The sequence below is a fragment of the Perna viridis genome, chromosome 14 (genome assembly GCF_037379345.1).
Source record: "Perna viridis isolate PV_CMFRI_1.1 ecotype Kerala chromosome 14, ASM3737934v1, whole genome shotgun sequence".
NCBI lineage: Eukaryota > Metazoa > Mollusca > Bivalvia > Mytilida > Mytilidae > Perna > Perna viridis.
In genome coordinates this window covers 16,987,001-17,005,677 of record NC_142458.1, presented here as the reverse complement: position 1 = coordinate 17,005,677, position 18,677 = coordinate 16,987,001, and the positions used below count along the sequence as shown (strand labels likewise).

The 18,677-nt window shown below is 31.9% G+C and overlaps 1 protein-coding gene across 3 annotated transcripts in view; it reads left to right on the top strand.

Annotated features, from left to right (window-relative positions):
* Nucleotides 1–18,677, top strand: part of LOC148598425 (intermembrane lipid transfer protein VPS13B-like) — a 64,746-nt gene that overhangs the window by 26,449 nt on the left and 19,620 nt on the right. For all 3 annotated transcript variants that reach the window (XR_015918657.1, XM_088561809.1, XM_088561808.1), the window contains exons 26-38: nt 7,017–7,152; nt 8,503–8,684; nt 9,354–9,547; nt 10,353–10,519; nt 12,017–12,153; nt 12,957–13,067; nt 14,071–14,172; nt 14,869–14,952; nt 15,524–15,601; nt 16,045–16,197; nt 16,760–17,086; nt 17,496–17,668; nt 17,877–18,035. Coding sequence is in view for 2 of the 3 variants with exons in the window: in XM_088561809.1 (XP_088417935.1) it covers nt 7,017–7,152; nt 8,503–8,684; nt 9,354–9,547; nt 10,353–10,519; nt 12,017–12,153; nt 12,957–13,067; nt 14,071–14,172; nt 14,869–14,952; nt 15,524–15,601; nt 16,045–16,197; nt 16,760–17,086; nt 17,496–17,668; nt 17,877–18,035 (2,003 nt within the window). In the remaining variant the exon portion in view is untranslated. The remainder of the gene's footprint in view (nt 1–7,016; nt 7,153–8,502; nt 8,685–9,353; nt 9,548–10,352; nt 10,520–12,016; nt 12,154–12,956; nt 13,068–14,070; nt 14,173–14,868; nt 14,953–15,523; nt 15,602–16,044; nt 16,198–16,759; nt 17,087–17,495; nt 17,669–17,876; nt 18,036–18,677) is intronic.

Genomic DNA, 18,677 nt, shown 5'->3' with positions numbered 1-18,677 from the left:
TCTTTCTCCATGTATACCTTAGTACATTAGGGTAAAGTTCTCTGAAAGGGTCTACTGGACCTCTTTCCTCTAAAATCATAATGATATTATTCCCTGCTTTTGGTTTATCTACATTCCTATTGTTGTGATGGTTAGTACATGTAGTAGGATTTTGTACTAGATTAAAATCACCACCAATGACCCGTTTCATTTCCAAAATCATCTACTATAGTAAACATTCGTTAAAAAAAACCCTGGCTTAACTGTATTTGGACTATATACGCTTTAGATTTTCAACTAAGAGCTTTAAAACTAAAAAAAAATCCATTTGAGTTCTTCCTTTCTTTTCAGACTTTAAACTCAAAATTGTCATTAAATAATACAGATGAAAAATAGCATTCGTATCCCCACATTGATCTAACAGTAGATTCTATATCTTCAGTAAAATGTGCATCTTGTAGACAATGAATTTTGCAATTTTTAGTTTTTATCATATTAAAGACATCTTTTTTTCTTCAAAGGGTTTATCAAACCTTGACAATTAACAGATAGAATATTCAAACCACACGTCGGCAAATAGAATATTCAAATCACACAGGGCAAATTTTTAGATAATGAAAAAAAATTTATTTATCTTCTGAAAACCAGAAAATATGTAGTACAGATGGAAAACGTATTTGCAGCAATGTATAATATAACTGTATTATGTAATTGTACTTTTCTAATGAATCAGTGCTCTTTTCCTCTTTATATGTATACTTTACTCATATAGTCCCCTGTGGGCCCTTAATTGGCAATAAAATATGTTCTGTTCATCATTCATTGGAATATAAAAGACAATATTGAAGTATAAATACCAGTACAAACTTTCAAATATGAATACATGTATGTGTCAATAATCATAGTTAATAACTTAAATTGTAACAGGATACAAATATGAAAAGTATGTAAGTAAGAAGAAATAGGTATAAGTGATAAAACATATTTTAAGGGCCATAATGGCCAAAACAGTTGTAGCATGATTTTAATTGTAGGGCATTGTACTTTCAATTATGCAGTCTTTATTACATGTAATCATACAATGAAGCAAAAATATTTGTAAATACTTACTTGGTAAATCAAAATTCACATAATATTTAGTAATTAAGTAGCACTCCAGCTGAGAATCATGCAAAATGTAATACATGGTTGGAAAGCCTACATAATTTTAGTTTTGATATTTTGTTTGAAATGCTTTAGTAAACAGAAATTAACATCTGCTTTTTCATATAACCCATGCTCATGTGAGATAAAAATTGTATAGAATGCACTGTAGAATTCAAAATTAAGGGAGATAACTCTGTAAATGATACTCAAATACAATTGAATCTATAGGATTTTCAATGTTGATTATCTCCCAAGAGCAGACAGATTTAAATGAATAATTACACATTACACATAATATAAACCCATAAAACAACTTAATTACAAATATAAAAATATGTAGTCTTTTTTGGGGTGTATCACATCTTTCAGATTTTGAATGATTCTTACAAAAAACCTACTTAAAATTTGAAGTTTAATATAAATATAATTCTGTTCATAAGTGTACTTTAACTACTTTTCAGCTCTACCTTCTCTGCAGAAGCCTTGTGTGTACATCATTATATGGTCTGAATTTAAGTCATAAACCATCTTCAGTTCTGTCATATACTCCACTGCTGTAATACCATGCTGATTCAAAGCAGTTCATATCTCTCAGTCTATTAATCAGTTCCATATTTCGTTTTGTAACATCATCGGAGAAACGGATATTGTTCTTCAGTTCCGTCTTCTCCCTCATTACTTTCCTCTTGACATCACTGCTAAAGAGTCAAACTATGACAGGATTGAGCCCAGGTTCTCTTGTGGGAATCAGTGTATAGCAACTTCATCTCTCTCCTCCAGTTAAATCTGTCTTAACTGTCTTAATAACGGAGGTCTTGTTGTTCTTGTCTTAAAAAATTCATTGCCTTAATGTTGTATTTCCGCGAATATTGCTCACTGTAGTTTGCACTACTAATGTCCTCTTGAGTCACCTTTGGGTTCCAATATGGCTGCCGAGGTGATAACACTGTGAAAATCAGTTCCTCAGTATTTGCAGTTTTTTGACAGATATAGAAAGTGCTATGTTTTGAAAATATGCCTAATGGTTTTTAGAAGAACAGATGATAGCAGGAAGCTAATTTTTTCCAAAATTTTGTGTTATATTATGGAGTTTTGGACCAGAATTTATTTCAATTTGTTGGATTTGTTAAAGTAAAAATTGATTTGTGAACATTTATCTACTAAAATAAAATGCCTACTAGCAGTTCCTCAAAAGGTGACAAAAGTGGACAAAAGCCCCAAGGGAAGAAAACCATAAATACAGTTCAGACACTATTATCAGCAAGAAAGGATTTAGAAACTTCTAAACCACTGTCTAAATTCCAGAAAAGAATTCACTCGTAAATCTCAAGTGAATTAGATGCTAGTATGGACAAAAGTATTGACAAAAGTGGAGTACTTGATCGACATAAAGACCTTGATGAAATCAGGTTGAACCTTCAAGGCATAACAAAAAAATCTGACCTAGACATTCTTACAAAAGGCCTAGTGAGAACTCATGACCTATAGATTGTTGTGACAAATGTAGTAAATAAACTGTTTTGAGTCATCAATGGATAAAAAGATCAATGCAAGAGCTACACAAGTGGAAAAGGAGATGCAAGACACTACAGACAGTGTTAGAAATAGCAGCCTGCCCGCCAGCCCGAGACTGGCTGTTTTTTTGCAGGGCTGGCTAATTTTAGCAAAAATTTATATAGCCATATCGTAAATATATTGAAAAATTGTATTCAGGACTGGCTAAAATTTGAGTGAGTTTCCTACTCTGCTACAGATGCCTTTAAATTAGAAGATGAAAGTTTTTGGTTGACAATCTGACTGCATTGTTATCTCAAGATTGTAGTTGATACAGTTAAAAGCATTGCCAACCCTCTTCAAAATTAGAATATGCTTACTAGAATTCCATTGTCAATAATGGGATTTTAATATTTGCATAAATTGTTTTCATTTGATGTGGCCCATTCATGGTTGATTGAACTTGATACATTCAATCAAACTGGAGAGGACAGAACGGTTGAAAGATTAAGGCACTGAACTTGTAATCTCTAGGTTGACACTGTTGTGGGTCCAGGCCCCACATTTGTAGAGGCTTACAAGTTGAAGCACCTACCCTAACTCAAGGTTTTTTACTGATTAGAATTTAAGGTCCACCAAGTTATTCATTTAGTTTTAGTTATACTGTGAAGGTAATTTTATTTGTTATCAAATTTTTATGTTCTAGCGAAATTTTGTGATTTTGTGGAATTCATTAGACCATTTTAGATTTCAATTTGAACGAACTTTCTGAACCATAAAAATCACTGAAAGTTGTACCAAATGAACAGTGGTATCATTTGGTGTAAGTAGAAAAAAAGATCAAGCAAACAAGACAATTTTTAGGGGTAGTTTTTTTTTTTTTAAACCTAGATTGCATGCAAATAAAAAAAATTCCCAATTTTTAGGGATGGGGATTTATGTCGGATTCGCCTCCAGTGATTCCACGCTGTCCTCCACATTACTTTAAATTAGAACTGTCTTGGATTTTAGAAAATGTAAATGCTATGAAAATTAAGAAAGTAAAAAAAGAGACTCACCAAAAAAAATCACAATTTCTTTAATAATTTTTTTCTTCTGATTATGTCACATATAAAATTTATACTTTTTGCAGAATAAAAAAGGAACAGAAGATTGAATAAAAAAGCCAGAAAACCAAGAATGGCATTATGTTATGCCAGTTTAAAATTAAAATGATTGTAGTAAATTATTTTTCTATTATTATTTTTTTTAGTGTTGAATTGTTTTGGTGTAGTTATCTGCCCTTGAATTTGGCATTTCAAAGATATTATTATACATTTTGTGAGAAGATTTTGCAAATATAATCAGTACTCTCTGATTTTTATGGTGAAATTAGTGTATTACACAAACAGCCTCAGCACTTATATTTGTTTGATTTCAATAGAATAATTTTATGAAAAAAGGGGGAGGGGTGTAAAGTTCTGGTCACACATTTCTGTTTTTGTTTGATAGTTTAAGATGTATTATGCATTAAATGTAACACAGTGTAGTTTCTTTTCATTTAAAAACAAACAGGGTACCAGAACATGTGTTTTGTTTGCAGAATATTCTCATTTTTTTTAAAAGTATAATAGCCTAAAATAGGTTGTAAATGTAATAGATTTTGAAATATTCCATTGTTTAAAAAATAAACAGCAAGTATAGTATTTTAATAAATCAAAAATCTAATATATAAACTCTGTGCCATGTTAAGGGTGATTCATTTTGTGTTTCTCCTGTTAAAAACCTTTTGAAGCAAAAGTAGACCAAAGAAAAAAAAATAATTTAAGATTATGAAAATTTAATTACCTCCCTTTAAAAAAAAATTAAACAGAATGATACTTATTGTTGAATTAACTATATATTGTAATTAAAATTATGTGATAGAACCCATAAAATGTATTCTTATGATTTTAGTTGTTTATATAAGTTGTTGAGGTAGTTTTATGAATTATTTTGAAAAGTGTGATCATAAATGACACCCAGTCTGAATAAAAAAGAGAAATTAATTGGACAATTTTTCAACCCCCAGTTTCAATTACTTACATGTATGTATTCTTTGGCTAAATAGACCTTGTCTTGTACAGGGCTAACATCACAATCAAGTCAAGTAGTAGGGGTAGTTGCTAGCATAGGTGATTTCTTCAAGTACACTGTTTCAATAGGGAGAATGGTAGGGGGGTCTGAACTACCTTCTCCTCTTAGTTTGATAACTTAATTGTCGAAATGAACATCAGTCACACTGTCTTGACCTAATACATAGTGTAAAGAAAACTTATCTTTTAGTTAAAGATGGTAAGCATTTGTCAGGGTCAATTTACAAGGTGTGATGATTTAGTATGTCCCTCTTAGGTACTTAAGGAGAGATTAATTTGCTAAACAGCATTGATTTAACTACATTTCACGTATTTCAAGTATTCTTCCAACATAATTATTATACCCCAGGTGTCAGTTTCACAAAAAGTCGTAAGTGTAAAATTGATCATAAGTAATGACGTCATAAACTAAAATAGCTTTGTGACGTCATGATTTATGAACAATTTCATACTTACGACTTTTTGTGAAACCGACGCCTGCTCTGTAACAGAGGGGTAAACTGTTTTACCTGTGTCTGTCATCTGTAACACATATTTTCCATAACAGATTTCTCAGCTTCTATTGCATGTATTAGAAGAAATGTTTGATATTTGGTATATTGCATTTGCATGATGACTTGCACTATATCTCCCCTTTACAGGTTCCTTGTTCATCTTCTTCCAGTTTGCCAATCGACTTTTTAATTTTTTGGTGGAGCATAATGGAAATTTCTGTGAGCCATTTCTTATCTTCTCTTAACGGGAATGCTTAGATATTTGGTTTATTGCTTTTGCATGAGGACTTAAACTGTGTCTCCCCTTTTTGGGTTCCTTGCTCATCTACTCTCTATTTATTTAACAAAAGGGGAGACAAATCTGTGAACGAATATTGCTATTGAAACATCGTTCACAGATTTCTTTTTTTCTCTCTAATTTTCCATATAAATGACTTGTAGGGAACAGATTTCTTGTAATCGTGTATAATTTCAGTATCTGATGCTAGGTTCTGCATAGGTATAATTGAATACTCAGCCCTGAAATAAAAATTCTGTGTTTCCGGTGACATCTCCTTCAAAATTTGGGTGGGTAGTTAGGTTTGTTTTCTTTTTTTTTTTTTTAAATTATGGATTTGCAGGACATTGAAACCTACTTGTTTTGCTGCCTCTGTTATGAAACTGCTGAATACTGAACTTCTTGTAGCCACAGCCATGTTGTTTCATGTTTTTTTATACTCCATGCAACAATGTTTTTGACCCATCCGGTAGTCCTTCTGTCAGTCCATCATCAGTTTTCCGGACTTTTTTTCTAAACGCTTGCAGATATTGACATGATTTATGGGATATAAGTTCGCCATGATAAGTTACAGGTCAGGTGTAACTTTCATTCTGCTCCAATGATTTTTACCGAAATTACAGACCTTGAACTTAACAAAATTCACAGAAAAAAAAAGTTTTCCTGACTTTTTTTCTACACACTTGCAGATATTGACATGATTTATGGGATATAAGTTCACCATGATAAGTTACAGGTCAGGTTTAACTTTCGTTCCGCTCCAATGATTTTTTACCGAAATTACAGGCCTTGAACTTAGCATAATTCACAGAAAAAAAAGTTTTCCTGACTTTTTTTCTAAACACTTGCAGATGTTTGACATGATTTTTTTTTCACAGGTCAAGTGTACGTTTCGTACCGCTCTGATGATTTTTACCGAAATTACAGGCCTTGAACTTATCAAATTTAACAGAAAAAAAATTTTCCAGACTTTTTGTCTAAACACTTGCAGATATTGACATGATTTTTAGTACAGAAATTCAACATGATAAGTTATCGGACAAGTTTGTAGTTGGTTCCGCTCCAATGAATTTTACCAAAATTATGGGCCTTGAATTTCACAAATTCACAGACATGTACTTATATAGTTAGCTGGCAAAAGCAGACCCAAAAAATCAAGATTTAAGCTTTAACAGTAAACTGTTTGATCTACAGGCCCCAACCATATGAGGATATTTTTATATGGATAATACTGGCCTGTAAGTGGAATTTATACAGGCCCACTGGCTTTTTTGCTAACCTTGGACTTCACTCTACCGGTTTGTCATGAAGAATGAGAATTCATAATTTTCAAAAATTATTTTCTTTCAAATTTTGGGTGAATACTCTAGTTTGATCTCTTTGAAAGTATCTAATAACAAAAAAAAATTAGGTTTAGTTTATAGTGTCATTGGCTTCATACAGAATTTGATACAGATCATAATGAGTAGAAACTAGATTATTTTCAATTGTTTTGTCTCTCTTCTATTTCAGCCAAAATCTAAACAAACCCTTGGCAAGCAAGAAATGACAACTCCACCTGTAGTTATACAACCAAATCAAGCATTTGCAAGAGACCAAACATCTGATGATATTAGACAGGGACAGTTTACTTACATTATGGATCAAGGTAAATCTATATAAAAGTCATGTATCAAGGTAAACCTATACAAAAGTCATGGATCAAGGTAAACTTATACAAAAGTCATGGATCAAGGTAAACTTATACAAAAGTCATGGATCAAGGTAAATCTATATAAAAGTCATAGATCAAGGTAAACTTATCCAAGATTGAATTTAACCTGACAACCTAAACCTCCTTTAGACAGTAGAATTTGTTTGGTTTAGACAAGTGTTTAGTTTATTCAGCTTAGAAATAAATTTAAACTGACACAAAGGAATATAAAAGTATCTGGTTTTTCACGGGTTTTGGGTTTCCCCTGGCATTGGTGAAGACAGGTTTTTGGTTTCCTATGGTTTCAGTTGAGACAGGTTTCTCTGTTCTTTTTATTTTTAGCTCACCTGGCCAAAGGCCATGTGAGCTATTGCCATCACTTGGCATCTGTCGTCGTTAACAACTTTTCAAAAATCTTCTCCTCTGATACTACTTGATCAACTGGAATTAAATTAATTAGGGTATCTTGCATAGAACTGATGTGGGGATTTTTGATCTGTCGAAAAACATGGCCACCCTTACTAAAAATAGAACATAGGGGTCAGACAGTAGTTTTTCGCATATATCTCCAAAACCATTAGTTTTATCTGAATTCTGATGTGGGTATAAGTGTTCAGCATGATGGGATCTATGTGTGGTCAAATTTTCATTTTAATCCAATAAGCCATGTTGGAGTTAATGCCCTTTTTCGACGTTTTTGCTATTTTTAATGTTATTTCTTTCAAAAAGTCTTCTCCCCTGACACTACTTGAACAATTGGAACGAAACTTGGTATGAATATTTTTTAGGGTATCCTGCATAGAACTGTTGTAGGGATTTTTGACCCATCGAAAAAAACATGGCAGCTGTTACTAAAAATAGAACAAAAGCCCCAGACTAGTTTTTTGCATATTTTGCCTCCAAAACAGTTAAGTTTAGCCAAATTCTTTCACTTGCTGAAATGATCCTTATTGTAAGGCCTAAAAAAGTCTCCAGGGATAAAAGTTGCCATTTGACTCCTTGTAAGAGTTATTGCCCTTGAATGATGAAAAATTACCAGGTGAGCGATTAAGGCTCCTCAGAGCCTTTTGTTTCTGCATGAGAAAATAATTAAAAGATATGAACTTCAACATTTAGACAAAAATCTAAAATACTGCTTTTGTAATTTTTTTTTTCATTTTTGATTATTATGGTATACCGCTGACTGTCTGTCTATCTGTGACAGCTCATTGTAGGCTGCTTAGTATGATATCAAGCAGAGATTGAATTGATTCGATGTCTTTCTTGACTCATTGTATATATCATGCCTGTTATTTTTATTTATAGATGGAGATGTCAATAAGTGTGGGACAGGGGAGATAATTTTCTGTAACAGAGGCAAAGATGGAAACAGTCACATGACCTGGTGTTACCATCAACCAAGAGTAGTTTCCCTTGTCAAGTTTACACCAATACCATTCAATATCCCAGTAAAGCAAGTCAGACAAGATCAGGATGATGAACAACTGGTATGTAATGGATGTGGTATATTGGAATCACCTTGTCCATTTATCTCAAATATTATGTTGCAATTATCTCTTATCTCAATAGATGGATTGATTTCAAATTTGCTGCTGGCTTCATATGGATGAGGCATACATTGAAAAAAAAATTTGGTTGCTATTTGTTATCAACTTTCTGCTTTTGTTGGACTTCTCCATTTTTCACAGTATGGAATGATAGAGAAATTTTCGTTATAAGAATCTAAGCTCCCAAATAGATGGATTCAAACTTGGTGTGTGGCTTGATATAGATGGGGCATATGTTGTCCAATGTCAGCTTCCTGTACAAGTGGGATATACCTAGTGTGACAATGGGTGCAACTTTATGCATATTTTTCTGAAACTTGTACATGTTAACTATTAAGGTGTAATATTTTTAAAAGATTTTTTACTGCAAGGCAGGTGATTTGAGAGCTATTCCTGTAAAATTTCTCTGAAAGGAACGACACAATTCATAAGGGATATCACCGAGAGAATTAATTTTGAATTTTGCAGTGCATTAAATTGTGCAAAAAAATATCAGAAGTACTCCCATCCAAGGTTTTAATAATCAAGTGGTGTACTACCCCATCCTGGGAAATTTTACTGGAATAGCCCTGAGCAGTGCTCTTTCTTATTTTTCATGTTTGATTTCAGGTACCATGCTGTTTACAATATTATGACCCAGCTTCTCACAACTTTGTAAACTTCATTGACTTTGAATTGTCTGAAAATGAAGACACAAATTTAATGTTCCCAGAAATCAACAGTGATAATGCAAGGGAGATAACTGTATCACACATGTGGAGGGTTGTCATATACCAAGGTTTTCTTGATGGCTTGGATCAACAGTAAGTTGCTATCCTACTGGTTTTGTCGAAGGAGAAATAATTCATACATGTACATCATTTATATTTTACTGCCAAGTTTACTTTTAAATAACTTTATGTCAATTTTTGTGGTTGGACAAAATAGTGTCAGATATTGGTACTTTGCATTATTTTTTTTTATTTTCTGAGGACATTATCAATTTCAATAAGAATTCCATATCTCATTAGGAATTTGAATTTGGGAATCATGAATACCATTAAAGTTAGTGTAGCATGTGTTAACAAAACACTGTTCATTGTACAATACATGTATTACTTTGACTCTTTAACTTCAATTTAAAGTAAATTTGCTTCAGCTTAGTTTTTTTCTTAATTTGAGTTATGATATCTCTACATAATAGAATATAATATAACATATTAATTTTCCTGTTGCTAATTTTCAAGGATTCTGTCAAGTGAACTTATTCACAGGTATAAATTTTTCACAATATGAAAAGAATGATTAGCATTATGAATTGTTTAAAATCAGTTTTGCAGGTACAATTTTTTACAATTTTCTGTCCACCGTGAAAATAGCGAAAATAAGTACATCACAAATATTAGTACGTTTACAGTACTTTCAATTATCTCAACTAGAACTTCATAATTTTGAAAGGCAATATACCTCTAAAATTGGAACTCATGCTGCCAATGAATATCACAATCTGTTACATTGTGAGATTTTAATTACACATTGGATAATAGTAAACAATTGTACACTGTGAAATGTAGATATATATTTTACAAATTTACAGATACATCTGTGCATGATAATGACTTGTTTCAGTTCCCCAACTGAAGAATCAACACTGGCTATCCTACCTATATCACTGGCTGCTGCAATGAGGGTAGATTCCTGTTATATACCCTCACTCATACCCAGCATACAGTGGTGTATTTCCTGTCCAGTTATAGAAGCGAGGTTACAAAATCATCCCCAATATTTAGGTCAAGGTAAAATTTTGAATACTTTCTTAAGTTATCAAACAAATATAAGACATTTAATTTGAGAATAAGTGATATTGAAATGCATTCTATTTTCAAATTTTTATAAGGTCAGGTTACAAAACCATTTGTAATATTTTAGTCATTCTAAGTTCATAAAGGTTTTTTAGTGTGCTTAATAAGCTAAAAAACACATATTTTACCGAATTTGTGAAATACATATTAATTATACCTCAGCTCCAAAGGAGAGGGAGGTTTACTGTTTTACCCTTATCCATGTTCCCATCTGTAGCTATTTTTCCCACAGATTTCTCAGCAACTACTCATCATAGCAGCTTGAAATTTTAACATATTCTTCTTGTAGGTACACCATATGGTGGGATTGATTTTTGGAAAAATTAGCAACTCCCTATTTACTGTGGACTTGATTATTTTCTTTATATCATGGTTGAATGCAGGGTATCACTTGTGAGTCATTGCTCACATAATTTTTGTTTCATCATAGGATAATTTTCTTGAAAGTCGCAAATTCTTTGGGAGAGTAATCAAGGGAACCAAGGTTATAGCGGTAATCAAAAGAATGTAATCCAGGGACAAAGACCAGACATGGAAAACAGACATACACAACAAAGAACATAAAGTAACTAAAATCATACATACAAAGTAACAAAACCAAATGAGCAACTCGGACTCCACTATAAACTGGGAGTATGGACCAGGTGCACCGGTAGGGTAAGCATCCTCTGCTTTTCTAGAAACACCCACCAAGTTGCTGATAAAAAGTCAAGTCCGGGGTAGACAAATGAGGAAAGGAAAACTATAACCCGTTGAATAAATCAGTTTTCCTGGTGCAGATGGATACACCATAATGATCCATGAGTTCATGATGATGACGATAAAACTTCTGTAGTGATGACTTCAATCTTGTAGCAACATAACCCTGTTTCAGAAGCCTATTTGTTAGAGTTCTAGCGCGATACAAAAAGTCTGCGTAGTTTCAGCAAGCTCTAGCATAACGTATGAGTTGTGATATGAACACTCCATACGCAGGTGCCGAAGGGATGTTGCCACAGATGAAAGGAAAGTTGACAATTCTGAATGAAAAGTCATTACGTTTGTCGTAAAGTTTGGTCAATAGTTTTCCTTTACCATCGATTTCTAAGTGTAGGTCAAGATATGAGGCTAACTTCACAGTGTCTGTAGTATCCTTTATCTCAAGTTCTTTTGGGTAGATGCGATGTATCAAATCTCCGAAATTAGATTGTTTTAAAATAGTACGTCATCTGTATAGCGGAAAATGTTGATATATGGTGCAATCTCACAGCTATACAATGGTCCTGGTTATTTAGCCAACTTGATCTTTTCCATATTGAATAGATGAGAGCAGTGTATATTTTATAAAGGTATTCTTGTTGAATATTTGAGAATGAACTCCTTTTTATAAAGTTATCCAATTAAATTATGAACTGATTGAATTTTTTGGGGTTAAATTTCTGGTAATTGCAGGAGTACCAGGAAAGTTACAACCATACAACTTTGATGACACACCACTTTCTGAAGAGGAGTTTGCACTGGTTACAGTTAAAAACTTAATGTTAACAGGGAGCCAGTTAATAGGAGAGCTAGCAAGAATTAATGCACAGGTAGAGCAATCAATAATTGTTTTCTATCTTACCACTTTTTGACCTATGTATTAGGTCAAAGATTAATTGTTATATAGGAAGTTTAAAATGTATAATGATACCATTAAACCTAAAAAACTAAAATTCATAGCTAAAAAATTTGTGTTGCTGTTCCTTGATATTTTTCTACTCCCCACCAACAACGCTATTTTAAGGAGGTAGACCTAGGGTAAGGGACATAACTCTTGAAATTGGTGATATGTTTGTAACATATTAATTTCACCACAGCCTATCAAGCTTTCAATTGAAACAGAATGAAATCAGTCCAAGTTACTTTGATGCTTACACAAGATTGACGTGAAATGCTGAATACAAACTTTCCAATGATTTATAAGAGTTGTGTCCCTTACCCTCAGTCTACCACTTTAAAAGCTTTAGATATATAGTGATCATGTGTTTTGATTAAACCCTTAATCTCACTTAAAGTGTACATAAGATTAATGTTTACATTTATATAAATTACAGTAGTAAAAATTGCAAAATACCAACTGAACTCATGATATAAAGCCTTGAAGTTCTAAATATATATGTAATCAAACTTGAACGATATCAGATCAAAAAAGACTTTTACGTATGGATAATCAATGGTCATGTGGTGTAAAACAACTTTTAGTCCAACAAATGAATTTTATACATTATAAAATAACCAATTTACTCAAGCCTACTGAAAATCTTAAATTTTCTGCTTTTTGAAAGCGTTATGCTTTAGTGAATATCTAAATCCGCTTGTAATACATCAGATTGACTATGTTATATTGTTGTAGATAAGCAGTAACATCAGCCTGAGTGTTGTAGAAATGAAACATTTGACTGTACATCAGATGGTCTCTGGTACTGATGTCTTCATGGATGTGGCATATTTACAACATCTTAAGGTAGTACTATATTATACCCTACTCAAAATGGATTTATGTATTGGAATCACCCTGTTTCAAATTTGGTGTGTGGCTTCATATGCATGGGACATACATGGTAAGGTGTTTTGGTTGTGGTTGAGTATCAGCTTCCTGTATGAGTGGGGGTATGCCTAGCATAACAACATATGCAACTTCGTGTTAATGAATGCTTCAGTTTTTATAGTTTTGTTTCCCTTTGGTAATTTTTTGTGGTTATCTAAGATATTATGTTGTTTTAGAGAGGAATACTTTGAATGTATTATTTTTTGTGCGAAATTTATTGTTTGTGGTGAATGTATTATTGTTTTTGAGGAATGTATTATTGTTTTTGGTGAATGTATTATTGTTTTTGGGGAATGTATTATTGTTTGTGGTGAATGTATTATTGTTTGTGGGGAATCATTTTTTGTGGTTTTCTTGGATTATGTAAACAACGTTGTTTGGTTCCAAATGAAAAGGAAAATTTCAAGTACAATTTTATGATGAAATTTTCAAATCCGTGAATTCAAGAATCTACAGACTAACATTTTTTTTTCCTAAATGGCTTTATTTATGATTTCAGATTTACTGCTATGAATCTTTATTTGTATATTTAGCTACAATTTTGCCAGTTTCTTCTTAGTTTGTTGACCTGGTATAACTTGGTCTGTAATATAATACATACATTTAGAAACAAAAGAATTTTTGCAAAAATTAAAATTCTATAGAGAAACAAAAAGAAATTGCAATATCATAGTAACTTTGAAGCATATTTTTTTCATGACCTGTTAGGTCTGAATTTCTTTTGATCTATATATTTCTTTCTAAATTACATGAAATGTCTTTTTTAATTGGGTAACAACTATCATGTACTCCAACAATCATTCAATTGTTGTTTAATTCATCTACATTTTTATAATGGAAATTTACATGTGTATGTAATTTGTTTATACAAAATAGAAGCTTTTGTTTTAAGTATATTTTCTTTTTGATATATTTTTAGCCCCCAGCTTTAGAGAGTAACATCAATGTAGGACCAATGTCTGCCAGAGTGGGACAGGGGATGATACATACTTTAAACTCTGCTGTCCAATCATTTACTCAGGTAATGAAAAATGGATTGGATTATTTATGAAGTTCATCATAAACTAATGCTCTGTTTTTATTCTAGTAGATATTGTAAACACAAAATAATTTCAATGCTTTTATTATTGTGAAAAAAAATGTGTTATTCAAAGTCATATTATAGAATTCTCCTCATATTTTCATATTGGTTACTCACAAGACTTCATGGATATAAACTTTTTTACATTCTGATATGAACAATATGAACAAAATACTAAAAATGTTTACCTCATTTAAATAGATATGTTGGTGTGTATTATGCACACATTTTTACATAGAAATTATTTCCAGAAGATGGGGGTGCATATTATACATCAGTACATATAAATTGGCCACGAAACTAAAGATTTTGGTACATGAAAAGGGATTGCGTAATGTAAACAAACAAAGCAGAAGTGAAATGTTACTGAAAGAAATTTTATCTGACCATCAAATACATCTTTAAGTATTAAAATTGAACTGCCCACAGCACATAAATGTGCACTATACACACCAAAATATGGTACATATTGATCAAATTCACCAAAGCTTTTTGTATCTTTATTTTGTGTAATTCTTTGCTTTTGATGTTAATACATGTTCTTTTCAGAGAGAAAACATTTACAGCTTTCAATTTTACTAGTAGTTGTCTCCCTTTGACCATACTCAAATTTATTTAAATTCCCTCTGTTTTTAGATGGCTCAACCCAACGATAGTAGAGTGATCTTCAGTCAGTATGTTGTATGTAATGACACCTATCACACTGTCAGGTTTGGACAGGTAGATATTTGTATTGGATTCTCATACACATACCACACTAATGTAAAACCTTCCAAAAAGTTGCATGTATATCTGTCCCTCCATCTGTCTGTCAATTGTCCCTCAACAGTTCTCAAATGATATCTTCAGAAATATTAATCAGATAATCCATACAACAGTTATGACCATTTTAAGTTGTTTTTACCCTCAATTTTTTTGGAACGTGGATGGATATCATTTAATGCCCAATTAGAGATGCTATTTTTGCATCCAATGAGCATTTTATTATTATGAAGTATTCATTACATTTTTATGATAAGTTATGAGAATATGCTGCATTATATGTGATTTGTCATAACATGAAAAATAATACACAATTATATTACAATTTACCAAGTAAATATTTTTTACAATTTTGATTAGTTTTTTTTTAATTATGTTGGTTGAAAACTAACAAGTTGAGAAAATCCAGTTATTGCTGCCTTTGACAATGTTTTTGGTGTTGAAAGATCCCCAAGCTTAATAATATGAAATAAACTGAATCTAAATGTAAAGATGTAATTTTATGTGGCATGTTTTATTAATAAATTAGATAGGAACAGAGGAAAATATTGTGTTGAAATCAAGACAGATGCACAGCTACAGCTGGAGGTCACATAAAATGAAAAAGGTAAGAGGGAATTTGTACAAATATGTTCATTAGAAAGAAATTGCGAACAATAATATGCTTTCAGTACTAGCAGTGTTTTTTTATCATCATAGACCTACAGCAAATGTTTATAAATATGATTGTTCTCTTCCTATTAAATTTAGGTCAATTTGTTTAGACCGTTTTTGATTTTTCAAACAAAATGTTTATCGGTCTAATACTAATTTTGAATTTCACATAGTTAAAATTGGGTCAAATTATTTTTGTAACTCTTTTCTCAGCAACTTCTAATTGCAGCCTATTGATATTTGGTATCCAATAAAATGTACGATATGGGATCTGATTTCAGGCCTGTTGGACATCTACTTTCCATTAAACAAAATTTGGTCATTTCTGTCTTTGACACATTTTTAAAAAGGTACTATATGTGTATGAAAAAGTTCATGCTTTTTCCATTATGATAGGAAATCCACATGTGTCTTGATGGTAAGATCTGGAAGTGGTGTGCAGCCTTCAACCTAGATACTGTTGGTACTATTATAAGAGTTGTGAAGACAATAGATCGTCAGTATACAGTCCTTATACAGATCAAACAGCTGTCGAATTCACAGAAACAGGTAGGTACAAAAAATATCTAGGGATTTGTAAAGATAATTCTACTATGTGTTTTGTAGCAGTAATACAAGATTGATAATCAAAATATTTAGAAAATAATTTTTAAAATGTCTTTGACTTATATTCATAATCAGCCTACCAGTAAAAAAATTGTCTTACATTAATAAATTAAAAGTTTAAAAAAAAACATATACATGAAAAAGAAATATTGAAAAGTTTAAAGTAAATTACTATCACAAATAATTTCTTCAATGAAAAAGCTAGAGTTACTTCCCCTTGACCATGAGAGGAAGTGTTAGAACTATAGTGTCTTATATTGAGGACCTTGTTGATTTGACCATCCATGTTTATAACAGATTTTATTGTATAGTACCGTTGATTCATACTGTTAACTAACAGAATAAAATAATAATTACTGATAATTTGAAAATTCGTGTGATCAGGTGAAATTTACATGAATAGAAAACCATTTAAAATGCAAAATTAAATCACATTTAATTAAAATTGCGACAAATATTCTATTGCATAATTTACATGTTTAAATATTCGTTTTGCTATTTTCAGATTGTTATAAAAGGACAATTTTCATTTGCCAACAGAACTTCCTGTGACCTTGAAGTTGAGATGCACTCTCCTTCTTTAGAAACAGGAGAAGTCATTGATGTGTTGCCAGGGGCAACAATTTCACCCACCTATGTTCTTGAAATTGACAGTGACATTACCATCAATATAAGAAAGAGAGGAATATTATCCTGGTCAAAAGATGTTGTTATTTCTAAACATAAAGTACCAAGCAGTCATATGGTTTATGTACCAGTTCACCATGAGTCTTATGTACATGTATGGTGTCATGTTTATGAACAGATCAGCAGAGGTGCTTCCAGACTGATGGTAAGTTACAATAAATTAAATTGTAAGGATTCTTAAGTGTTTAAGGATTTTTTTGGTCACATTCAAGTAACTTTTGGGCACCCCGCCCTGTGGAGACTGAGATATTAATTCCATGTTGGAAATGCAATCAAGACCCAGTTAACCTAGCACTGGATAGTTTGGGGTAGTCCACATTGTACAAAAAAATGAAGTAACACTTGGCTACTCTGCTCTGATCTAGGTACATTTTATCTATGGTGTTTACATGAATGAAATTAGAATGCAAAATCAGTACATTATTTTTATTTTAATAGAAGTTTTACATGTGTCACTGTACAGATATTTCTACCTTTCACAAAATGTCCAAATATCAATATTGAAAGACAAAAAATTCCATTTGAATTTTACATATTCTTTGATACAATTGTAGGTTGTGTTTTGTCCCCTGTATGTCCTCAGATCACATCTGCCTTGTTCACTGTTTGTTTCCATGGGAATACCAAACCTTGGGAAGCAGAAAGAGTTAGAAATGGAGGGAAAAGGGAAAGAACTCCAGCTAGAACTACTTGGTGATGCCAAGTATAACTTGAGTTTTAAACTGAGGTATGTATCTTTAATATATCTGTCTACAAAATCATAAAAATAAAAGCATCAAAATTCATTATGTAATAAATAATTCCTTATTATTATAAGAATAAAATAAATGTATTATAACATCAAGAGGTATATTATTGCTTTCCATTTTTGTTGTCCTTTAGATCAAAATATTCAATTGATTTGTTTTTTTTAGTTAATTTAATTTTTTTTTCAGATCTGATACAGAAAAGGTTGAACCTGCACTAACTTTGACCCCTGAACTTATTAACCAAGTGGAAAAGACTGAGGTCAAGAGATATGACTTTGACAAAATGGTCGCCTCCCTTGATGAGCCATGGTCAGATAGATGGCCTTATACTGGATACACAACAGGGTAAGCAGTGATACAATATTCTGGGGCAGGATTCATTCCCTTGAATCCTCAACTCAAACTTGAACCAATTAGATCGCCTGAAATTGAACATTTGAGGAAAAAGTTGATGAAAAAGTAATTTTGAGACCTTTTTATGAAACTGGGCCCATGTACCATGTGTACCATGGTTATATACTAAACTGGCAAATACCACAAAGGTGCTCATTTGTGGCACACCCATGTTGTACGTGCATATTTAGATACCGTATTTTGGTGTGTATTATGCGCACATTTTAACATAGAAATCATTTCCAGAGCATGAGGTGTGAATTTACATCAATATATAATTGGCCACAAAATAATAGATTTTGGTAAGAGAAAAGACATTGCGTAATGCAAACAAACAAACCAGAAGTGAAATGTTATTAAAAGAAAGTTTATCTAATCATCAAATACATCTTTAAGTATTGAATTTTAAATGATATTTTCTTCAAATCATCTTCAAATGTCTGAATAACATGTTTCAGACAAAGGCTGTACAATATTTCTTTCTTATAAAATATGGATGGAGATTAAAATGAAACAACTAAAAACCAAAAAGTAACAAAGTCCTTTTTTGTTAAACCCTCCTTATCAAATATTTTTGCAGCTGAAAATTATTAT